We start from the raw sequence: 25914 nt of genomic DNA on the forward strand, positions 1-25914 counted from the left end.
GTGTCCTTGATCTAGCAAGGTTGTATCTCTAAGCCCTTTATTGATCTTGCCCTCTAACCTATGACAGATACTACTGTTAGGTTGATATTTACATTAGTTGGTTGTTTTACAAGGTTTGGTCTTTTGGGGTTTACTAATTTCTTTGAGTTTGGAGCATATTCTCTTTGGCACAAATCTTAAGTGACTTGGTGAGGATTTGCTATAAGTGGATAGAAGGCTCCTTTCAATAGTGTCATTGCTGGTGTCCCTTGAAAAGGTTTAAATTCCCTTGTTGGTTGTATTCCTTGAAAAGTTAAGCTTTTATTGATTTAGTGGGAAAAGAGTCTAGAGGGTCAATTTGTTTGAATTTATTGAATGTCTTATCCGATTGGGATTTATCAATTAAGTGAGAGATAACTTGTGGAGTTATGTCTTGCATTTTTCGACTTTTCTTCTCCCAGTTAAACTCTGTTTTTAGTTTCTCACTTAAACTCTGATTAGTGTAGGTTATTTTAATATTAATTTCTCACTTAAACTCTGATTAGTGTAGGTTATTTTAATATTAATTTCTCACTTAAACTCTGATTAGTGTGGGTTATTTTAATATTATTTGACCTACAAATTTAGCCTATAAATAGGTCTTTTTTTCACTTTAGAAAAATAACTCATTACACATTTAGGTATTAACTTTTATAAGCTATCAGAGAATTTTGTGTTTATGTTTTGAGGGTTCTTATTTCGAATTTTGGAGTTTAATTTTTATCTCCATCTTTATACTCTTCGTTTGTCATTTTAGTAAAATTATTTTTTCTCGTGATTTTTTATCCTCTTCGGAGGGGTTTTTCCATGCAAAATATTTGTATTCGATATTTTTAATTTCTTTGCTATTTTACTTGTTCGTTGCTTAATCGGGTTTATCCTCAACAAAGTGGTATCAGAGCTAATTCGATTTTAGCAATCAATCCATTCAGAGATGGCAGCAACAAGGTTTGATATTGATAAGTTCGATGGTATCACAAATTTTAATATGTAACAAGTTCGGATGATGGCTGTAATACCGAAATTTTACCCAGCCTACAAAAACAAGCTCAAATTACAATGGGCCTATGTGGCCCAAAATCCAGAATAAACAATGGCCCAAAACAATGTCAGAAACTCCTAGGGTTTCTGAGGAAACCTTTGCGCCGCAACCACCAAGCACCACAGCCCCGGATCTTTACCTGCATAGCAAATAAACGCAAGAAAGGAAACAAGATCAAAGATTGCAAATCAAGAAGAAATCAAATAGATTTTTTTTCCTTTATATATTTTATTATTAGGGTTATAAAAGGGGATTGAATATACTGTAACAAGGGAGGAATCAATAAAAAAAAGGGAAAAGGGGGAAAGGAATGTTGTATTGAAAAAAAAATACAAGAACAAAGAATCAGAAAACATTTTTTTGAAAGGTGATTTTCGTCATTTTTAGAGTTTTTTTCGATTTTTGTTTACATGTTTTTATATCTTCTAATAGTAGAAAATAAAAAGAAAAGAAAGAATGGAGGTGCTTACCTTTGGTTCGGTCTCTTCAAACTGCCGTCAAGGGTGGTGCTTTGGGCGGCGTCATGGCAGTGGTGTGGCTGGGTTTGGGTTAAGAAAAGAACCCTAGCAGAGAGTTCTCCCTTCCCTTCTCTGTTTTTGGAGAAAATGAAATGAAATGTTTTGTTAAAAGTTTTTTTTAGGGTTTGAAAAATAGTGTCGTTTAATGGCTATGGATTTGCCTGTTGGACCCTTGGTGGGCTATTTATGTATTGGGGCCTTTGTTTTTTTGAAGCGTGTTTAATCATTTTCTTTTATTTCTTTTAAATTTAACCACATGTTTCATTTTTGTTTCACTTTGGTCCTTATTAAGACGCAGCTTTTTGGAGGGTGGGATTAATTCCCCTTTGGGTCCTCCTCCTGTTGCGCGCGTTTTAATTTAGTCCCTTTTAGTGTTTTCTATCTTTAAATCCAGCCTTTTAACTCCGTTTAGTTTTCAGTTTAATCCTTAATGTTTCATTTTAAGTTTCTTTAGTTTATTTTATTAACATTGTTATTATTATTTTTATTATTATTGTTATTGTTATATTATATATTATTATATCTACATATATACAAGCATATGCATGTTAATACATATACATATATTTTAAACGTTTTTAAATATATATACATATTATGTACATATTTTTTTATTATCTTATTTTCATAATTTTCACATACATATATATTTTTATATTTCATGATTTAAACATGCATGTATATTTTTTGTATGTTTATAATTTTATTCATTTTCTTTATTCAATCACTTATGTATATAAATATATATATTTTTTTAAAGAATGTTTTAACCTTTATCTACTTGTATTTGTTATGTTGCACGATGTTGATTTGTTATTTCATTTATTTTATTTCTACTGCTTGTATTATTTATGCTCATATTATCATATCTATATTTGTCATTTATTAATGCGGTATTTATACATACATCCCATATAACAATACGTCATCCTTTTACTCGAATTTAAAAATATATTTTTTTTTAAAATAGAGATAATACTCGCATTTGGGATTTTCAAGAAAATTGAGCCCTAACGTATTGGGTTCCAATTTTCTTCGTTAAATCTAACAATCGAGAGTTGCTCTTTAAACAAACAAAATGAAAAGCTTGTTGTCGGGAATTTAATATGTTGTATCCTAACGTATTGATGTGACGTATTGATTTCTCGAGACAGATTTTTTTTAAAAATAATAATAACAAAGGAAATATTCCAAGTTTAAGATTTTGAGAAATTGTGCCCTAACGTATTGGGCTGCGATTTGTTTATAAATCTTAAACAAATAAATATTCTTTTAAATTTTATTACACGAGTATTTTGGACTAATTTATTTTTGAGAAATTAGAATGTCGTGCCCTAACGCATTGGGTGTGACATTTTCCTTCTCCGAAATGATAAGAGTTTTAATAAGTAACGTTTTTAAGTTTTTATTAAGGATCATATTTTTAAATTTTCGACATTAAGACACTAATTAATTAACTAGGTACCAATTTTGGGCGTTACGAGGGTGCTAATCCTTCCTCGTACTTAACCGACTCCCGGATCCATTTTTCTAAAACTCGTAGACCAAAGCTATTTTTTAGGTGATCCAATCACACCTCAATAAAAGATTGGTGGCGACTCCTAATTTTTGTTTTTTTCTTCAAAATAAAAAATGGTTTCGACAATGGCAATTTTGATTCAAAGCGATCTTGAGAAGGTCCTTACAAAGAATAAACCTACAAACATGAATAAATCAGAATGGGATAGGTTAGATAAAAAAAGCTCTATCTATAATATAATTATGTTTAACAAATAATGTATTGTAGGAGGTTTTGATGGAGAAAACGACATTCACCTTATGGAAGAGGTTAGAAACCCTCTACGCGACAAAGTCTTTGGCTAATCGATTGGTGTTGAAACAATGTCTATACATGTTTCGTATGGACGAAAGTGAGCACCTTAGAGGTCACATCAGCCAATTTATTACTCTTTTGAATGATTTAGAAAATGTTGAGGTTCAGATTGACGATGAAGATTGGGCTATGCTATTATTATGCTCTTTACCCCCTTCATACAAATCTTTCAAGGAGACCTTGATTTATGGCAAAATAATCTCTCATTCGAGGATATGAAGGATTATCTATTGAGCAAAAACAAACTCAACAATAAGTTTTGTTCAGATAGCAAGTCAGATAGGCAAGCCTCGATTTTGCAAATAGTTAAGTCACGTCAAGGCAGTTTGTTACATACTGCAAAATAAAAGAGCTGTGATTTTTATGGGATATAAAAAGGGGGGAAAATACCTAAACTCAAGAGGAGTGTGGATAAAAAGAGGAGAAATCGCCAAAGCCTTCAAGCATCAAGGATTGATGGAAATAATTAGGAAGACTCAATTTCTCCATCTATTTTTTTCTTGTTTCTTTTTCTATGATTAGTTTCTTGTTTTTATTTTAAGATTGTTTTTCAATATTTTGATGAACTAAGTTTTCATTTCTAGGATTGCAAGGGATTCAATGTTTAGTTAATTGAAATTTTTTTTCTATTTCCATCTTTTTTATTTTTAATAGAGAATTGATTATTTATTCGCTCTTGCTCTTCATTGATAATAGTCTGATCAATTATTAATTTGATAAAACTTAAAAAATTGGAAAAAGGACTTTTCGTTTTAGGTCTAAAATAAATAACTCTTTATCTATATTAGATGGTCAATTTTTTATTCCTAATAGTCATAACTGATATTTGTTCTTAATCAATTTGGTCTAAATTATTGGCATATGAATATATCTCGATAATTAGATTTAATCAGTTCTTTAATTGCTTGGAAGAGAATTGAGAAAATTTTAGTACTTTAGGTGAGTAATCAACTTTATTGTGATAAATTGGGTGGATATTGAACAATTAGCAAATGCATTAGATCAAATTATAATTCTATGCTCTTATTATTGATTGATTGTTTCGTTTTAATTTACTTTGCTCATTTTTATTTGTTTGATTTAAATTAAAAATATGTATTATCGATTTATTTGGATAGGTTATAGAGTAAAAGTCACAATACGTGTACTAGTGTGTGCGCTTTTTAAGAAATGGTAGAAGTGTACATATGTAAAAAGATGCGTGGGTACCTAAGGTTGGTCATTGAAAGATTGGCTTCTTCAGCCAATTGATTGGCTAAAGGATTGAAGTTACTGATATGGTTTATGGATATGGAGATTGTAGTTGGGACTCATTTACACATTGGTTGGACCATTCAATAGTGATGCACATTGCAATAATGCCTTCACCGCGAGAACATTTAGGACTTGATATGTGCATATGGAATCGGTCAAACTCGAGTAAATTTATAGTTTTTTTATGCATATAAACGGATGGCTACAGATATGTTGGCACCAAAAGACTCCTTTTGTCTTAATGCTTGAAAGCTTAAGGCTCATCAATGAGAGACAGTTCCTATGGCTAGTGATAAGGGAGAGATTATGCTCAAATAATGAGAGATGGCCGGGCAAGTTAACAGATGATGCCTCTTGTAAGACTCGTAGCGCATGCCAGGGACAACACTTCACGCTTTGTGGGCGGTTTAGATGAGGATAATTCCCAATGCTATGCAACAAAGCTTCTTCACCTCTAATTTAAACAGCTGGCTACTTGATAACTTTGATAATAATCTTGCTGTTGAAAATTGGCCAACCATGCTACTGTGATATTTTTGGTTGAAGTGCATGCAGCTTGTAAACATGCTGCAGCACGTATGCTTGCTGTAACGGCAAGGTTTTCTCTTTAGTATCATTGTAATCAAACTAGTTGAAAATGAACAAGTTGATGACAACTTGATACAGTAGGTGTTGAATGACTAGTTTAGGTGGCTTGTTTATGTGTACAAGCAATGTTTATTGTTGGAGCTAAGTGCAACAAATAGCAAGGTTCAACAAAAAGCTTGCCGAGCAAGAATCGAGACTTGCGGCAGAAACAAAGAAGAAAAATGAAATAAATTTTAAACAAAGCTAAAATAGAGAGTATATGGATGAAATCTTGATTGAATTCATTCATTTTTTTTAAAGTGGCATAAAGCCTATTTATACAAGCTTACAACTTGACAACTTAGTTGGAATACAACTAAGTTTCATCATTACATCCACTTAAAATAAATCACCACCTACTACCACTAACAAACTTAGTTGGAATACAACTAAGTTTCATCATTACATCCACTTAAAATAAATCACCACCTACTACCACTAACAAACTTAGTTGGAATACAACTAAGTTACATCATTACATCCAAATAATAATAATAATAATAATAATAATAATAAAACATGTGATTGCTACATGCTAACCATTGCTTCAATACTCCTCCTTGATTTGCATGGAGCAAACACCTAGCTTCCTTCTTAGACATTCGAACCTTGTGACATTAAGGGCTTTAGTCAAAATGTCTGCAAGTTGATCCTCAGAATTACAATGGATTAGCTTCACTTCCTGAGCTTGCTCCATTTCTCGAACAACATGCAACTTGATGCTGAAATGCTTTGTTCTTCCATGGAACACTGGATTTTTAACAATTGCAACTGAAGATTGGTTGTCACAGAAGATCTCAGTAGCTTCCTTTTGATGCACTTTCAAATCAGCTAAGATTTTCCTTAGCCAAATGGCTTGGTTGACAGCACTTGCAGCTGCCACATATTCTGCTTCAGCAGTAGATTGAGCCACCAGACTTTGCTTCTTCGAGCTCCAGCAAAACATGGCTGAACCAAGGTTGAAAGCATACCCTGAGGTGCTTTTCATGTCATCTATCGAGCCAGCCCAGTCGCTATCAGTGTAGCCAACCAGCTTCAGATTTCCTTCCTTGCTGTACCTTAAACCATAGCTCAAAGTGCCTTTGACATATCTAAGCACTCTCTTAGCAGCTTGTAAATGCTTTTTATTACAACAATGCAAGAACCTTGAGAGTAATCCTACAGCATACATTATGTCTGGTCTAGTGGCAGTTAAATATAACAGACAACCAACTAGACTTCTGTAGGTTGTTTCACAAACCTTCTCAAAATCACCTTGGCTCGATAGTTTTTCTCCAACAACAACAGGTGTTTTAGTTACTTTACTATTTTGCATGGTGAACTTGGTCAGAATCTTTGTGGCAAAGTTTCTCTGACTTAGAAATATCCCATTTTGTGCTTGAGTCACCTCCATTCCAAGGAAATAAGACATTTCCCCTAGATCAGACATTTCAAATACTTCTTGCATCTTGGTCTTGAAATCGACCAGCACTGCTCGATCTCCTCCTGTCACCAGCAGGTCATCAACATATAGGGATACAATGAGCTGTGTTTGTGTCCCTTGCTTCTTAACATATAGTGTTGGCTCACTCTTGCTTCGATCGAATCCCAAATTAGTCAAGTAGCCATCGATTCTGCTGTACCAGGCCCTTGGAGCCTGTTTTAAGCCATATAGGGCCTTCTTCAGTTTGTAGACCATATGCTCTCTGCCAGCTATCTCAAACCCTTGTGGTTGTTCAACATAGATCTCTTCATCTAAGAAACCATTCAGAAAGGCTGATTTCACATCGAGTTGATGGATCTTCCACTCGAGCTGTGCTGCTAAGGCAATCAGTAATCTGATGGTGTCTAGCCTGACCACTGGTGCAAAGGTCTCCAGGTAGTCCAGGCCATACCTCTGACTGAACCCCTTGACAACTAGCCTTGCTTTCAGTTTGTTCAAGGTACCATCAGCATTTTGCTTGGCTTTGTACACCCATTTCACCCCAATTATCTTCCTTTTGACTGGCCTTTCAACTAATTCCCAGGTCTGGTTTTTCTCAATCATGCTAATCTCCTCAGCCATTGCCTGCTTCCACTCTTGCTGAGCTTCAGCCTCTTCAAAATTGCTTGGTTCAGCTATGGCTACATGAGCTCTTTCATAAATCTCAGTCAATGGTCTTGTTCCTCTAACTGGTTCATCATCAATGTCCATTTCAGGAACATTTTGATCTGGCTCAGCTTGATCTGCTGCAAGTCCTTCTGAAACTTCCTCAGGTTCATGTTTTTCCCAGTTCCAACATGACTTTTCATCAAATACCACATCCCTACTGACTGACACTTTCTTTGTTGAAGGATCCAAGATCCTATAGCCCTTCTTAACAGTGCTGTAGCCCACCAAAATACCAGGTCGAGCCCTTTCAGACAATTTGTCCCTTTTGACAGCAGGTACATGAGCATAACAGATGCATCCAAAGACCTTCAGATGAGCCAGTGATGGCTTGAATCCAAACCAGGCTTCGAATGGAGTCTTCTGATCCAAGGCCTTGGTTGGAAGCCTATTTTGAATGTAGTTTGCAGTGTTAACTGCCTCTGCCCATAGTGCTTTAGGCAGATTCTTCTGAATCATCAAGCACCTGGCCATATCCATCAAACTCCTATTCTTCCTTTCACTTACACCATTTTGCTGAGGTGTATATGTGTTGGTAAGTTGATGTTTGATGTCTGCCTTATCACAGAAGGCTTGGAACTGAGCTTAGGTGTACTCAGTCCCATTATCAGACCTTATGGACTTCAGCTTGCAACCTGTTTCAGTCTCAGCAGCAGTCTTAAACTTCTAAAACACTGAGGCCGCCTCTGATTTCTGTTTTAGGAAGTAAAGCCAGCAATATCTTGAAAAATCATCAATGAACAGTATGAAGTACCTGTTTCCACTTAATGACTCAGTCCTCATAGGGCCACACACATCAGTGTGCACCAGTTGGAGTTTTTCAGAGGCTCTCCAGGCTTGATTCGAGGGAAATGGGAGTCTGGCCTGCTTTCCTAGCTGACACACTTCACACACATCATCATGATCCACTGAGTTGATAAAGTTTTCAGCCAAGTCCTCTCTGACCATTCGAGCCATCGATCTGAAGTTGGCATGTCCCAGTCTTTGATGCCAAAGCTTGGATTCATCTGATGTGACTGTGTAGGCAATGTCTGACTCCCTGGTCCAGTCAACTACAAAGCTCTTATTAGCCATAGGAACTGCCATCAGCTTGGATCCACTTGGATCATTGATTTGGCATTGGTTGTCTTTGAACACAACAGAATAACCTTTCTCCAGCAACTGAGCTATGCTGAGCAGGTTTCTGTCAATTTCAGGCACCAAAAGCACATTTGAAATCACTTTGGCACCTGTGGGGGTGCATATCAGCACATCACCCTTGCCTTCAGCTTGAATAAAATGTCCATTTCCTATCTTGACTTTAGTTCTGCAGCTTCTGTCTAAAGACTTGAAGATTGCAGCATCAGGTGTCATGTGGTTGGTGCATCCACTGTCTAGAAGCCAACCAGATGAGAACCTTTCTTGAGCAGCTGAGCATAACACAGCAAAGACTTGCTCCTCTTGGTCACTGTCCTCCTTAGCTACTCGAGCCTCAGCTTTCTTCTGTTGAAACTGACTCTGCCTTGATTTGGCATTGCTCTTGCAGACTCTCTCAACATGACCCTTCTTTTTACAATGCTGACATACAGCATCTGGATTGAACCAGCATTTTTCTTTTGGATGACCAGCCCTTCTGCAGTGCTTGCAAGTCTGACCCTCTTTTCTTGCAACATCAGTCCTTGGCTTGTCTCTCCAGGCCTTCTTGCCTTTGTAGGCAGTGTTTGTTCTTGCCTGAAAGGCACCTTCTTGATGCTCCTCCAGTCTGCTTGCTCTTCTTTGCTCTTGAGCATATAAAGCATTGATCAACTCTGTCAGGGAGATGGTGTACAGGTCCCTTGAGTCCTCGAGAGATGAGATTTTTGCCTCATACCTCTCGGGCAGAGTTGCAATAACCTTCTCCACTATCCTAGCTTCCTTGAGCTGCTCTCCAAGGAGCCTTATGCTGTTAACCACAGCCATAATCCTGTCAGAGTACTGCTTGATAGTTTCTTCTTCCTTCATCTTCAAATTCTCGAAATCTCTCCTTAAGTTCAGCAACTGTTGCTGCCTTATCCTCTCTGTCCCTTGAAACTCCTCTTGCAACTTGTCCCAGGCTTGTTTTGGTGATTCACAGGCCATAATCCTTGTGAAAATCACATCTGACACTGAGTTCTGGATGCAAGACATGGCTTTGTGCCTCTTGGTCCTCTCATCAGCATGCTGCCTGATTTGAGCCACTGTTGGATTGCTTCTAAGTGGCTCTGGTTCAACATCTGAGTTGACTACCTCCCACAGATCGAAAGCTTGTAGGTAGGTCTTCATTTTAACCACCCATATGTGGTAGCCTTCTCCATTGAAGACTTGAGGTGCAGCTGGTGAAAAGCTTGATGAAGCCATGAATTTGTATAACAGATCCCTTAAGAAATAGGCTCTGATACCAATTGTTGGAGCTAAGTGCAACAAATAGCAAGGTTCAACAAAAAGCTTGCCGAGCAAGAATCGAGACTTGCGGCGGAAACAAAGAAAAAAAATGAAATAAATTTTAAGTAAAGCTAAAATAGAGAGTATATGGATGAAATCTTGATTGAATTCATTCATTTTTTTTAAAATGGCATAAAGCCTATTTATACAAGCTTACAACTTGACAACTTAGTTGGAATACAACTAAGTTTCATCATTACATCCACTTAAAATAAATCACCACCTACTATCACTAACAAACTTAGTTGGAATACAACTAAGTTTCATCATTACATCCACTTAAAATAAATCACCACCTACTACCACTAACAAACTTAGTTGGAATACAACTAAGTTACATCATTACATCCAAATAATAATAATAATAATAATAATAATAAAACATGTGATTGCTACATGCTAACCATTGCTTCAATATTTATCAAGTTACTAGGCTACTTAGTGGTAGTAGGTAGTATTGGTGATGTATTTGACTCTAAATGTATTGTTTTCTTATTGAATGAGTGAGCAAAAATGAGCTATCAGCCATAAGCTCCCTTGCTGCACATTTGTGAGCAAGTTAAAATTTTTTCTTGCATCTTGCTGCCTTGTCTTGTGTCCTGTTTTTCTTCCTCTGCTCTTACAAAAACTCCAACACTTGCTTTACAGTTTAATGGTGTTGAGTGGGAAAAGTTGTTCGGAATTACATGTTGGTGGATTTAGAAGCAATGTGGGGCGGATATTTTTAAGGGAGAAACTTGTAGTGCTAACAAGGTGGTGGTGTTGGACGATGAACGTAGAGTATGTCCCTCGTTTGGCCTCGGGCCAACACATAGATAATACAAGCCGTAGCAATTGCAGTCTCCCTCATGCTGGGTGTTGTTAAATTGAATGTTGATGGGGCAGTAGAATCGAATTTTGCAGGGGCATCTACAGGTGGAGTCATAAGAGACATGTATTGGAATTGACTAGTTGGCTACAATAGAAGTATTTGCTTAAGATCGATATTTAAGGTTGAATTATGGGCAGCTCTAGATGGTTTAAATGTGGTATAGCAGTGGGGTTTTAAGAAAGTCATGGTGGAAAGTGATAATGATATGGTTTTTGCAACTGCTAAATGAGGATATGGTTGACTCATACTTGCGCTCTTTAGTTCAAAACGTCAAGGAGTTGTGTCGAAGACAACACTAGATCATCGTATCCCATACCCCATAAAAAGCTAATTAAGTGGTTGATTATGCTGCCAAGTTCCGTACAAGAATAAAACTTACTAGGCAGTGCTTTGAGAATCATATACCCAAAGCATGGAAATTGCTTAGCAATCACGTAACGAGTGCCCAATAGATGTAATAAGTCTACATATTCTGAAAATATACTTTTTTATTTTATTAGAAATTGGTATGTCTTTTTTTTTAATATTTTACTATAGTCTAAAAATTTCATTATCAGTGTAGAAAATATTTTCAGGCACTTAAATAATATGTGGTGAGTGAGGTGGGAGATCCTTGTACGCAGTTGACGGAGCTTCCGATGGGCGGCTGGTGGAAGTTACCATGAAACTTCCTCCCCTCTTTCCTCGTCCCTTCTCGATTTCCAATTAATAATTTCAGCAAATATTTCCTCTACGTTTCTTCAGTAAGGATGGCATGAACCCGATTTTGTCTCCCCCTATCCACAACCTTTATTAGCGTTTTCCTTCTTTTTTACAGATTCAATCAAACTCCCTTTCTTTTTCTTTCCAGATCATCTTCTCTTTCATCACCTCCTAGCTAGGTTCAAACAGGTAGACATTCAATCAAACAATGGCTGGTATGCTTCCTGGTGTTGAATGTGCTAGAAGAAGACGGATCCATCTAACGGGAGCCTTATCTGATTCACCAACCCCTCCTCCTTATCGCTTCCCAAGGAAATCCTCTTTTTGTTTGTATACCACCAACCAGGATACTCAATTCTTGTTTACAGGTACTTTCTCTTTTCCTATATAGTTCCATCTCTTTACAGCGTTTATATTGTGTTGTTATAGATTGCAGTTACTGTAATTGTTAATCGGTCGTACTTGTGACAAATTAACAGCAATTGGTCTGTAATCATATTTTCATTATGGCAGCAATATAAGAGGAGATTATAACTGAGATTGACTTGAGTTTTGATTTGGGATGTGAATATATTGAAGCAAAGGAGCATATTAGATGAAGCCTGTGAAGATGAGGAGCTGGGAGGGATAGCAAGAGAAGCTAAGAAAAGATTAGATGAGAGGTTGAGATCACAGCCTAAGAGGTACTAGAATGGCAATTTATTTATTTATTATTTCAAGTCTCATTTCCCCTTACTTTGGGCATTGAAAATCAATCCATCAGGCAAAATAGCGATGAAAATGGGATGAAAGGGGAGTTGCAGTCAAAGAAGAAGATTGTGAGTTGGCCCAAACTGAGTTGGAAGAAGTGTTAAACTCAACTTGTTGAATCAAATTCCAAAGGTATTCCAACAGGTTGTACAACTTTTCTTTAGTGTACCCAAGATTACTCTACTGCTGCTACACCAGTTACTCAATTAAGTCTCTCATTTTGATTGTTGGGTTATGTTTTTAGAAATAGTTTCAATTATAGAGTTTGGAAATCTATGAATGGATGTTGTATTTTCTTTTTTTGGCTAAATTGTGTAAATATGATATGAAATTATCAAACATATTAATATTTAAATATTAGTATGATACGTGTGGATTATCCCCAAATTTTATGTTCATCGTTGTCTAATTGCTGTGATATATGTATATCCAAAATAGAAAGTCATGAAAGATGTGTGAGTATGCATTATTTAAGAAATATGCTAATCAATTATAGATATTATAAAAATAATATTGTTTAAAATAAAAATATTTATAATAAAGATGAAATAAAATTTAAATAATGAAATTTACAGTTATGTCTCAACTTGTAAAATATCCAATGCTAGAAATATGACATATGTATCACAAATAAGAATTAAAAATGGGATTAAATTGAATTTACTAATAAGAGTTGGGTGCAATTATAAGGTGCATTATATTTTTAAGAAGAAATTCAGGTTTAAATTTTAGAGATGGCATTGTTAAAATGGGAAACCGTAAATTTCAAAAAAAAATAATTTTTATAAATCATAAAACAAATATAAAGGATACTTTGAAATTGAATTGTCCCGTAATTTAAAGACCTATGAAAAATATTTGAATCATAAAACAAATATGTATATTTTGAAATCAATTTATTCTTCGTAAGTACTTTTTCTTATAAATCATAAAAGGAAATCTTCATAACTAACTTTTTTTTTAAGGGTCATAATTAACTTTAAAAATATTATACATGTAACTTTCCTTAATTAAAAAATTAGAAGTAAATACTATTTAATAAATTTTAATTTATTAACTATTAAATAAATAAAAGAAATCATATAGAAAATTTCAAACCTCATCGAGGTTTTAATATTAGTATTATATAAAAACATCTACGTGAATTTCATGTTAATAACATTAAAAATATTAAATATTTTATTCATTCAGAGTGATTTAACAAACGACATAAATTTAAGAGTTGAATAAATCATTATAACTCATATAAAAGTATAATCAACGCATAATTTTCTGAATTCATTAAAATGATATATTAAATGCAAATGGAATTTAAAAAAATTAAAACTTTTTTATGGTTTAATTGGTGCCTGTTGAATCCTTAGGCATGTTATAAATTGATTTCAATATATTTGAAACCTCGTTTTATTATAGGGATTGGATCAGATTGATCCTCTTATTATAAAATGGATCAATTTAGTTTTTATATTTTTAAAAATATCAAGTAAGGTCAAATTTCAACAAAGTTAACGTTTAATATTTAACGAGGTTATATTTTAAAAACTTTTTATGATTTTGTAGATGAAATATTTTGTTTAGAGTTGAACTATAAATAAATAAAAAAAACTAATTTTCATGTAATTTTTAATCAATAAATATTAACGCTATCCCAATTTGGCTTTATTTGATTCTTCTTAAAAGTATTTAAAAATAGAAGGACTAATTTGATTCGGTCCCTAGAATAGGGGACTTCACAGGTATGTTTACCATTATAAATTAGAAAAAGATGAAAAGAAGAGAAAACGACAGCGTTGGATAACAAATAATTGGGCATTGCGTTTCTTCCTTCTCTCTTTCATCTCTCAACGGCTAGTTTCAAGTTACCGTTTTAAGTTCTCCCCCAAGATTCAAAAATCCAATTAACAACCCACCTTCTTCAGATTTCTACAACATTCCTCAAAAAGTAATTGTTTCTTTCAAAAATCAAAGCACTGGCAACTAAAATCATCAATCTAAAATCCAGATTCAACCCATTTTCAAGCTCTCATCAACAAATCAAAAGGTCAAAAATGGTGTACAGTTATACCCCAACATACTACTCCACCATCCATGATTCCATCACTTCACTTTGCAAGACAATCCTCCCTTTCTCCTTCAAGAAAAGAAGACTGCCTGCTGCTGAACTCAGGCTTTCCAAGCTTCAATCTGATAATCTGAAATGGCAGCAGGATTCATTTCACCAGATACTCAATCTCATGGGTCTGCATAAAGAAGGGATTTTGGGTGAAGCTGAGGTTACTGCTTTTAGAACTCATTTGCTTGACACGCTCATTGCTTCTCCACCTGAACTTGAACAGCCTGTTATCTTGAGAGATAAACTGCTCTTCTTGCAGGTAACTATAATCTCTCTCTCTCTTTTTTGTGCGTGTGTGTTAGTTGAGTGAGTGAAATTATTCTTCAAATTTGATTTCCTTTTGTTGTAGGAACTGCTTTATGCAAAATGTATATCTGAGGAGGAGTACCATTCTTCAAAAAGGCCTTTGTTGCAGCGGTTAGCAGTACAAGGAGCTGAAATCGAGACCAGAGATTTGGTCGTTGCGAATCTGAAAGATTCGAAAGAGAATCAAGAAGAAGAATGGTCTGTGATTGACTTGAAGGATGATAGAGACAATGTGTTGCATTCCAATAATAAATCGAAGAACAACTCTGCCATGAATCAGATCAAAGGAGCAGCCTCGGTTTTCGGGTTCGGATCATCCCAGAAGCCAAGTAAAAACAGATCAGAAAAGAGCATTTTCGATGTGGATTCAAAACCATCATCATCAGCCTTTATGGAGGGTAAGGAAAGTGAAACAAAATCGATTCTAATGCAAGAAGAAGCATTCCCGACCGAGTCTGTGAAGGAGAATGGTAGCGCAAAGAGAAAACCATTTAAAACCCTGTTTCATAGAGAGCAAAGAGAGGGGCATAATAATGGCCCTGGTTCAGAGGAGAAAGCATCAAAATCAGCAAAGAAACAATGGGGTTTTGATGGTTTCAAGAAATGGAGGAGAAATGATTCAGAGGATGAGACAGCTCCTTTGCCTCTCAACGAAAGATCAGATAGTGAAGCATTCATGGGGTCATGCCAACTTGTCGCAACTCCCATTGGAGAGGGACCAGACACGAAACAGATTAAGAGGAAGCTGCTTGCAAATGGAGCTCCATCGGATTTCTTCATCGATAAGGTTCATCTTAATGTTGAAGAAAAGAAAAAAAAATGTTGTTCTAATTGTTGTATACTAGTGTTAGCTTATATCAAATATCCACTTGCAGGTAGTAGGAGACAAAATAAAGAAGGAGCTATCACGAATTCAATCAGAGCTCTCCACCACAAACCCCAATCTTAAATTTTCGTAAGCAAATTCTTTCCATTAAACCTTAAATCCTATTTTGCTTTGCATATTTGCCTAAGTTTTGTTGTGCTTCTTGTAATTCCACTAGGGATGATCAAATTGAAGCAATTTCCACAACCCTTCCTGTGGACAAGGCTGACCTCAAAAAGTTCTTTCCCAAGTAAGGATGCTAAAAAAATCATGATGTTCTTACACGGCCAAATGATGAACATTTCTGTTTCTTATTGTCCGTATTTTTTTTGCCAATGTTGAAGGTCGTGGTGTGATAGATATGGAGAGGTAGTTCTAGATGTGGTGAAGAAAGAATTCAGGGAGCATGTAGGAGAGATGGAAAACATGAGAAATGTTACCAGACAGAAGCTTAAAAACAACTCAAGGCGATGGACTACTTTTGATGATGATAATGAGAATTGTCACCCAAATCTCTTTGATAATAAAAACCCAAATCCTGAATCAGCTGTCTTCCAAGATCATAACCCCTTTTGGAACCAAAGGCGTGGCTCTTCTTCTTTCCTGGGTTAAAGGTGAAAAACCAACCATGCAACTGCTATTATATGTGTTGTTAATTTCTCAAGTTATATATTATGTATTTAAGATTGTACCAGTGCATGAACTGTTAAAGAAGAACTCTGTTCTTCTAAGTAATCATACTGCCGCTTCATCTTCATTTAAATGCCAAGGTTGATGCCATCCTTTCAAACTCATTTTTATTCCTGCTTGATTGATTATATATGCCAACATCTGTAAGCATCGATAATAACCCAGCAATGGTTTTTGATTGATTACATTAAAGATGTAGCCATCAATGAGTAAAGTGCAAGGCCAAAAAGATCCTATTTCCTCAATTTGCTAAACTTAATAATTCCACATAGGCCACATCTACGAGGAAAAAAAGATGCTACAACATGGTAAACAGGAAATAAATATAGATATAACATTTATACAAGAATCCATTACTATATTTACATTTATATGTACAGTTACATCAAAGAGATGGAATCTCAGAGTTTGAGACAGACGACTCCCCACCACCATGACGAACATCGCCTCTGCAAAGTGGGCACACTCTGCAAACCAAGAGTAAAAAGGAGGAAAAAAAAAAGTAAGTTCCCGAAAGAGAGGGAGAAAGAAAAACAACGCATGGTGCAGGGAAAGTGTAGCAATACCCGTGTATCTCTTTGAGCCATTTATCCACACAAGACATGTGAAACTCATGCTGGCAAGGCAGAATTCTTATTTGGTCCCCTTCCTCATATTCACCCAAACATATATGACACCTATATATAACAGGGACAATAGAAGCAATGTGAACATAATTATTAAAAAGAAAGGCAAAACTGAGTATCATGAACCTTCAATCTACAAGTAGTAAGAACGAAAGAACTTACTGTTCAACAGCATCCCCGTCCTCAGCTACATTTGCTTTTCTGTTGTGACTTCTGAGGGGGAAAGAATCAACTACAGATTCGGGAGCCGGCGGTGATACCATGGATAGGGAAAGTGAAACAGGTTGACGATGCAAAACCTACAAATTATTATATGGTAAGTTATGTAATACAAGATCAACTTTTCACGGACTACAGGGACATTAGACAAAATTATAGAAACAAGATGATTTGACATTAGAAAAGTAGAAAGAACATGCCAGTTGCTAAAGGAAAACTACCTCAAATAGAGCCTCAGCAAGCATAACTATTCGAGATATGCTTACACGAGCACTAGGCTCATCAGTCATCAGGGAAGAATCACATGAGCAAGTGCCATCAGGGTGGATTCCAGATGGACAAAATGTAGTTCGCCGATGATTTTCATCATGTCCACCATGCAGCCTTAACCAATTCTGAAAAGAACCAAATGAGATAATTAATAAAAGTTACCTAAGGGAACTAAGCAGGGCAATGAGGTGGAGGGATAGATATTGCTTTATCTCTCCCACCCCACCTTTAGAGTACCCTGTCACATGATTCCATCCCTGCCTCCATGGAAGTTGGTTACATCCATACCCACTCTGCTCCACGCTTACCTCAATTCTTTAAAATTATAATTTAATTATGAATACCATATCTTAAATTAAACTATTAATATTACTCACTTTAAGCAAGACCGATTACTACGAGTTTCCACTTTTACATAAAATATGTATATGAACATTTAAGGATGTATATGAGAAAGTGTAAAATATATAAAAGGATAAAACAGTAATTCTATATGCAGGGCAGCATGGAACAAACTGGCCTGCTTTCAAACAAATTATAACCCACCCACCCACCCACCCCCCTCCCCCTGGGTGCACTTTCAAATAAAAATTCATCCATTCAGGGCAGACCAGTGCAGAACCGATAGAGTAAAATTTTGCCATCCAAAAGGGATCAGACTGACAAAATATTCTGACATGATTAAAATTAAGATTAGAATTAAAGCCTTGAAGGATGCATAACTGGATACAAAAGATGTCCTAACTTCTAACAAAAAATTGAACAAGGCTCAAAGAACAAAGGACCATAAGCACCACCATCCAGGAATACTAGAGCCAAGATAATTTTCAAAAGAAAACTAGTTACTTAAAGCAAGATCTACTAAAAGCAAGTTGGATAACATATAAATCAAGGTGCTTTGTAATTAAATACCTCTAGTCTTGAGTGTCGTCTTCGTTCATTTAATCTATGAATTCTACTGCTGAGGTAACCAGAATCACCTGCAGCCCCGTCATAAAAGAAATCACCATCGAAATCAAGGAGCCATCTGTTATCAAATCCTGGATCATTATTATCATCTGTTGAAAGAAAAATGGACTGGGAATTATTAACTCTTCTGGAACTGCGTCTCGAAAAAGCATCCGAAAACATTCTTCTGCTATTCCTCCTGGATTCACGATTACTTGTATCAGCGGTGCCACCCGATAAAATATTGGAAGAGAGACTCACGAGATCAACATGAAGAACACTTCCATCTCCCTGGCTCCTCTCCCTATTAGATAGGAGAAATCCTAAACCTGAAGGCATCACTTCTATAATGGATTCACCTCCGATGGAGTGAGAAGTCTCCGGTTCTGAGGCATGAGGAGCAGAAGCAAAACCAGAGTTAGTTACTGTTGTTACTTCACCCGACTCATTCTCAACAGGTATCCTGTGCAAATTTGAATCTTCAAGCCCTTGAGGAGACAAAATACTTGGCTCAGGACAGACCTCAGACACACCCTTGTTTGCATTTTCAAATCTGACTGCACCCACATTAGTCGAAAGATTTTCTGAGACAGGATCCGAGGACTGTTGTTCTATAAAGGGAGTGCTAGCTGAAGTACTACTCTCCTTATGAGATTCACCGCGATTATAACCAGCATCTACCTGAGAAGCAACTAACTCTGTATTTTCAGTCAAGCATTTCCTGCAATGACTAGTTTCTACATCTCTAGAACCACCTTCAACAGAGGAATTCTGACTGGCTGCAGAACTGCTTTCAGCTGGAATTCCAGTTTCACTATCTATGCTGCTAAATCTTGTTCCCATACTGCATATCAAAGCAGATTCCTCCAAGGGACTTTGGACAACGTTGCTAACTGGACCAGAGTGATCTGTCGACTTCACCAGAATTTCAGCTGGATAATCTTCCATCTACAACAAAAGAATGTATCTTATCATGCCCTGCAGCATATTCTAGAGCTTCCATGTGAAATGATTAGATTACAACCTAAATACGAAGAAGAAAAGATAACTTCCAAGACATAAACTTGTTAAGGAACATGCAATGCACAAGACATTTGCTGGTGCTAACACAATTATAATTCACTCGACTCTTGTATCCTCAATGACTTCATGGAGCTCTCTTGGTGACCCAGGTTCGGAGCAACAATTATGAAATGCTCAACCACTGCCACAAAAAAGCTTCTCTTTCCGCCTCCTGTCTACATCTTGAAACCGAGAGGAAAGCTAAAATGTTAAGCTATTTCATGGAATTTTAACTAAAAATGAACTTATTCAAGTGCAAAGTCGTATTGTTCGTTTTAAATAAAGAAAAAAAACAAAGGTAAAAACACCAACTGAAAACAATCTAACCAAGTAAACTTGCTAAATTAATACCAGCCTCCAAGAGTTTGTGTAGCATATTTAAGCTAGAGTGGTCTTAATCCACAGACAAACTATTCGACATATTACACTGCAAAAAGAACATTTCAGTTCTATTTCAGTTCTTCACTCCAAATAAATGACACACTGACAACTAACCCTAAAATAAAATGAAAATTTGCTTTTAAAAGAGTGAAATTCAGAGAAAAAGACACTTCAGAAATTTAAGCAATGCACTGATAGCTTATTCATGCAAGCGCAGCGAGCAATTTTTTTTTTTCCTTGGGTCAAAAGGTGAAGGGGATAGTTGAATGTGCAAATTTAATGCAACACCAAGCCAACAACCAGATAAGTTTATTCTTTATGGCAAGGGGGTTGCAAGAACCAGTCAATATTCTCCAATCAAAAATAAAGGCTGACACAGCACAAGAACCAAATCCTGCAAGGAACCAGATTCCTCATGTTCCCTTAAGAGCATTTTCCATTATGAAGCTATTGGTGAATACATAATTGAACCTACTACCGGGGGAAGAGCAGGTCCAAAATATCATATAAGAAAGGTTGGCACTCTCAGTATTTGCATCATTCAAATGTCCATGTATAAAACCTTCTCCCAGACCAATACAACATCAAGTAAAGCACTACTTAAAATGAAGCAACCATTAATTTTGGAATTTTTAAAGAGAAGGCGAGCAATTTCAGACAATAAAACAATAAAAATGATCAAAGGAAAAAAAAATCAATAGAGGAATCCTTGACATAGTTAATTGAGCAACATAAAAAATCAACAATTTACAAATAGTATATGTCTAAGCAGAAACCTTAATAGCTCTTATCTATCCCTTTTCGGACCAGAGGACTTAGGAAAAAATAAATCAATTACCATGCAACTTCAAGCCTGAATTAAAGCCAACAAAAAAGGATAGCTTTCTATATGAATTACTAGAAAGAAGTGATATTTCATATGAATTAAGCCAAACCCAGATCACAAAAATGTTTATTGGACACTAAAAAGAACATAAAAATAAAAAGAACAGGGCCATTGACTTCATGATTAATAAGTCCAAAATTTATAAAATCCCCATATAATTCAGCAGCCAAATAACCAATCTCAGATTAGCCATTTAAAAAAATCAAACTTGTGATAGATAACTACCTCAAGAGGAGCATGAGATGAAGAGGTACCGCAGATGAAAAAAGAAGAGAGTCTGGAACGCCTTTTGGGTCGGCGGTTGAGTCTCCCCCATGATGGGTTCGAGCCTTGTCGGCTGCTACACGACCCCATCCCAGCCCCCTTCTTTCTAAACCTCCTCCTCCTCCTCCTTCAAAGGCTTTCAAGAAAAATAAAATCTTTTCTATGACTGATAGCTTTATTTTCTTCTTTTTGAAAGTGAAAGTTAATAAATGAAGATAGAAGGAGAAGACCCAATTCAATGTTTGAAAAATGACGGGGAGAGAAAGAGAGAGAGAGAGAGAGAGAGGGAGATGAATTATTTCTATGGACTTACGTGTGAATGGGGAAAGAAGAAAAGGGGGTGCAGAGGAGCGTTTGCGCTTTGGACTTTTTCTTGGTTCATAAGCTTTGGGTTTTGTTTTATTATACCCCTTTGGATTTGCAATCCTCACAATTAGCCATCACCTGTCATCTTAATTCATTATCTCACATGAATTGGATCTATTTTTAAAACTTGATTTGATAGAAATTATACACAATAATGATCATTGTTATATTTAACTACTTTTAAATCTTTAAATCTATTTTTTCCATGCCGATTAGGTTTTAGTTCGATTGGCATGAACATTGTTGCTAATACAAGAGAACTCAGCATTCGAATGCATTAAAGTGCAATATCTTCCTATAAATAAATTAAATAATTAGATTGTTAAAAAATCTATTTTATCCATAAAAAAAACTCTATTTCTAGAATTTTTATTTTAGATTGACAGTATGCTTAATAATTGTTTTTATTTTTATAATATATATATGCTTAACAAAAAAAATTATTTTATTCTTTTCACAAACAAAAAACTACAAGGAAATTGAGTGGTTAATTCAAAAATAGTTGAGCATTGTAAGAGGATGGCTGGATGAATAGACTAATAACTTTCACTTTTATAACAAAAATAACCAATTTCTATGATTACAGGAATTTGTTTGATCTATTCTAACCTTATACAGTTAATAGGGGAAATTACATCATTAGTCATTCAATTGTTAATGTTTTTTGTTTTAATCACTAAATTATAAAATTTAAAAAAAAAGCTTTTAATTTTATCACCAACTGTTTTAGTTACTCTCAATTAAATCACTAATAGAAATAATGACATGGTCTTTTTAATTGTTATAATAACACATTTAGTCCTTAGTATTTACGTATTCTATCCATTTGATCTTAATTTTAAATAATTTAATAAATTTAACTCTTTATTTTTACAAATTCTATCAATCTAATCCTCAAATACATCTTTTATCGTAAACACATAGAAAATTTTCATGTCATCTTTCTAGATTTTTAAAAGAAAATTTTCCTATTTCAAAATAATTGGCAATAAATTTTGGTAAGAAATTTAAAATGGAATCTTAAATTTGGCACCATTTGGCATGATCGATGTTAGAAAATAATTGCGTTGATTTTTTTATAGCGACAAGTGTTTTTATCTATTTTACAGTTTGAGCTTAGTCTTATTCGGACTGGGTTGATATTCCGGTAAAACCTTCTCAACAATATTAACTCTAAGATATAAACTTGGCTGAAAACTTCAAATACTTGGAAAAAAAAAATCTCTTCCACTTCTTCCAACTACTTGTTGGTAATCGTGTTGATTTTTAATTAAACTAGAAATATTTTCTATGGTCTCATCTCACGTGATGCTAGGGATAAATAAATATTGTATGGAGAAAAAGATAAAACTCGTAATCAGTTATATTTGGCATAATGAGTTTTTAGCCCTCAAAGTTAAAAAAAAAAATCATTTTAGCCATCTATTTAATTTTTCGCCTCTTTTAGCGCTTGAACTCGCATTTTTTGTCAAATCACCCAAATTGGATGGAAAAGTTAACGTTTGTTAACTTTGTTGACGTAACATGCATGTGGATTGCCATGTAGATGACATGTAAATAATTAATTAATTTTAAAATTTTAAAAATATATATTTTTTAATTAATATATTTTTAATAATTTTAATAATTTTTTTATTTTTAAAATTTTTTATATTTTTTAAAATTTTAATTTTAATTAAATGTTAACGTGTCATCCACATTACAATCAACGCGTACGCAACATCAACAATGTTAAAAAACTTTAATGTTTCCATTCATTTTGGATGATTTGACAAAAAGTACAAGTTTAAGGGCTAAAAATGCAACAAATTAAATGGAGGGCTAAAATAACTTTTTTTTGTAAAGTTGGAGGGTCAAAAAAATCATTATGCCATTATATTTTAAATTTTATTTTTTACTCTCATAAAATTATATACGCGTTAAGAAATAATATATAGATTTTTTTAGAGAAGTGTTAAATAAAATTTTGAGTTTTTAGATATTATTATAATAAATCAAAATTTAATGACACCTTTAATATTATCAAATCTAGTTTTTTATATAATTTTTTTTAAAGACCCGAAATTTAATGGTGTCAAAAATTATGGTTTTGAGATCTCGTTTTTGTAAATTGAATCCGTAAATATTAAATAGGTATATTTACAGAGTTAGTATATAGATAATTGAAATTCGATTACGTAATTTAGCCGAAATTGTGATTATTTAAGGCTCAAGGACTAAATTATAAAATTTTAATCGCTAAAGATTTTTAATTAAGATAAGGCTTGGGGACTTAAATATCAATTATCCAAAAGACTAAAATGGTTAATAAACCAAATATTAACATGTTTTAGTGGATGATAATGATAATAGACATTAGTTAAATTAATAGTAAATTAATTAAATAAAACTTAATTAAATTTGTTAGTTAAAATTAATTAAAAGTTAAATCATGAATAAATAACAAATGAAGTGGGAAGAGAGATGAAGTATCATCTTCTTCTCCACCAAGCCATAGAAACCAAAGAAAAGAAAAGAAAAAAAAATGAAAGCTTTAAGTTATTAAGCATTCAACCATTCAATTTCAACTAAAGACAACATTAAGTCGTCAAGAGTGAATGGAAAGGCGAGAACTGACGACGAGTGATGTGAGTTTTCGGTTTGTATTTCTATGATTCATTATTAATATAATTATTGTATATTCATGTTAAATTGCATGACTTGGTAAAGAGGTGAGTATATAATGGTTGTACGAATTAAATTGTGGTGATTGATATGGTATATCGAGATAGAGGACTAAATTGAATAAAATAGAAAGTAGCATGATTTAGTTGATATGTGATAATTGGTATGAAATTGCATTGAAATATGTTATATGATGTGTTGGAATGGTGAACTGATGATGATTTGAAACATGTTATATGAATTGAACTATGTGATGAAATTGAAAAATTGGTTACCTTATTAATTGTTCGGGTAGAGTCGAGTATAGTTGGCATGCTATAATATTAGATTGTGTGTGGGTTTATACTTCGATTTAGCCGATGATACACTTATGTGCCAGTATATCTGCTTCATTTTATCCAATGATGCACTGTGTGTGTCTATATGATTACTTCGATTTATCCGATGATGCACTATGTGTGCCAGTATATTTCTTTCGGTTTCTTCGATGATGCATTATGGTGCCAGATTGGTGTGTTGGTTGATTAATCTGAGTATCCATCTTTAGTTCGATTTCAGCTAATAAGGAATGTAAAATATGAATTGGATGAATGATATTGGTTAATTGAATTGATAATACAATTTGGTATTATTAAAGAAAAATTGATTGGCTATATGGTAGTTGATGTGAAATGTGATTGGATTTGGTATATTTAAATACATATGAATTGTGATATACGACAACATATGAATAATCACGCGAATCGGTTTATATGAGCTCTAAGGGTCGAATTGAAATTGAACGAGTCAATGGACTCGAGGAAGAGAATTGAATTGTAAAACGAATGACTAAATAACATGGGATGAAAAGTGAGATTGAATGTCATATTAATGTTATATGAGTATATGTAAATGAAAATGGATTGGTTGCATCTTGTTTTAGAATTATTGGAAATCATCCATATTTATAAAAAGTCAAAGATATGGGTATCAGAAATATATGGGTACCAAAATCTGGGATTTAAGGCACCAAAAGTGGGATTGAGATTTGACATAAGATAATTGCAATTTTGATCCCTGAACCTCAACTATAAATAGGCCTAACCATTTCTTTTCTTCATCATCTCATATTTGCCTTTCTCTACTTAAGGCGTTGTTCTCTCTCTCTTTGTCCATTCTCACTTGTATTTTGGAGTGAAATATATTTGGTAGTGCCCGAGAACGTAGGCAAAATTTGCTGAACCTCGTTAAATTCTTGTGTTCTTTATTGTATTATTCTGCATGAATTGTGAGTGTGATTGTAGTGATTTATTGTGCTATTAAATTATGACTGAGGGATATTCTAGCTAGGAAAGACGTAGTACTTAAGTGATCCTTGTGATCCACCTCTTTTCCTGGGAATTGAACTTAGTGTGATTTTTTAGTACAATAATTTTACTCTTTTACACGCTTCCGCACGACAAGAATGCATGATATCACATGTTCAGTTTGATTATTCATTGGAATGGTGTATAAGAATGACATTTGAGTATTCAATTTGCAAATTGATTTAGTTGAATTGTAGCATATTTGAATTAAATTCTTATATTGAGTAGGTTCATTTTGTGACTTGAATCATGGAAATACCACTGATCTTTATTACTTAGCGTACAATTTGTCTTCTCCTTAAACAAGTTTAGGTTAATCCCGAGGTCTTGAGAAGTGAATCCAACATCCAGCCAAAGTTCCTTGGCTCAATAAAGTTTGTAAAATCTTGTTTTTGTTTAAAGTATGGCATGTATCTAGGTTGAGTCTGTTTTTGGTTTAATAAGTGATCATGTTTGTATTAAAGCTTGAAATGGTAACTTGGAAATGGTCAAATGGTGGATTTGTATATGTGAATATGGCATTTGTTTTGGATTGTACGAAAGGTTGCAATATTAAAACTTATATATGTGAATGTATATGTTAACATGAAAAATCAATGGTAATTGTCATAAGTGTTTAAGTTAATATGTATGATTAGGTAATATAATGGTATATATGATGTAATATACTAGGAATTAACATTTGA

At 34.4% G+C, this 25914-nt stretch overlaps 2 protein-coding genes and 2 long non-coding RNA genes across 10 annotated transcripts; 2 read left to right on the plus strand and 2 right to left on the minus strand.

The window, feature by feature from the left end:
• Window positions 1-913: 913 nt before the first annotated feature.
• LOC121218269 (uncharacterized) lies at window positions 914-1715 on the minus strand. Its single transcript, XR_005914444.1, has 2 exons — window positions 1531-1715; window positions 914-1199 (listed from the first exon to the last, which is right to left on the minus strand). It is a non-coding gene; the product is annotated as an uncharacterized lncRNA (long non-coding RNA).
• An 8589-nt stretch (window positions 1716-10304) lies between these two features.
• On the plus strand, window positions 10305-12582 carry LOC107901363 (uncharacterized). Its single transcript, XR_005914445.1, has 2 exons — window positions 10305-11840; window positions 12052-12582. It is a non-coding gene; the product is annotated as an uncharacterized lncRNA (long non-coding RNA).
• A 1441-nt stretch (window positions 12583-14023) lies between these two features.
• LOC107901362 (uncharacterized) lies at window positions 14024-16269 on the plus strand. The gene is made up of 5 exons (XM_016827326.2): window positions 14024-14594; window positions 14685-15428; window positions 15517-15596; window positions 15685-15756; window positions 15851-16269. The coding sequence occupies exons 1-5, from the start codon at window positions 14271-14273 to the stop codon at window positions 16116-16118; spliced, it is 1488 nt and encodes a 495-aa protein (XP_016682815.1). The 5' UTR covers window positions 14024-14270; the 3' UTR covers window positions 16119-16269.
• A 236-nt stretch (window positions 16270-16505) lies between these two features.
• On the minus strand, window positions 16506-21217 carry LOC107901360 (uncharacterized). Of its 7 annotated transcripts, none has more exons than XM_016827320.2 (7): window positions 20814-21036; window positions 19284-19503; window positions 18224-19207; window positions 17263-17436; window positions 16985-17121; window positions 16763-16873; window positions 16506-16663 (listed from the first exon to the last, which is right to left on the minus strand). In XM_016827320.2, the coding sequence occupies exons 3-7, from the start codon at window positions 19205-19207 to the stop codon at window positions 16582-16584; spliced, it is 1488 nt and encodes a 495-aa protein (XP_016682809.2). In that variant the 5' UTR covers window positions 19284-19503; window positions 20814-21036; the 3' UTR covers window positions 16506-16581. The 7 variants fall into 7 exon arrangements, with proteins under 7 accessions (XP_016682809.2, XP_040951136.1, XP_040951137.1 ...); XM_041095202.1 differs by having other exon boundaries at window positions 19284-19497; window positions 20814-20952; XM_041095203.1 differs by lacking the exon at window positions 20814-21036 and adding an exon at window positions 19673-19754 and having other exon boundaries at window positions 19368-19503.
• Window positions 21218-25914: the final 4697 nt, after the last annotated feature.

This window comes from Gossypium hirsutum, chromosome D06 (genome assembly GCF_007990345.1).
Source record: "Gossypium hirsutum isolate 1008001.06 chromosome D06, Gossypium_hirsutum_v2.1, whole genome shotgun sequence".
NCBI lineage: Eukaryota > Viridiplantae > Streptophyta > Magnoliopsida > Malvales > Malvaceae > Gossypium > Gossypium hirsutum.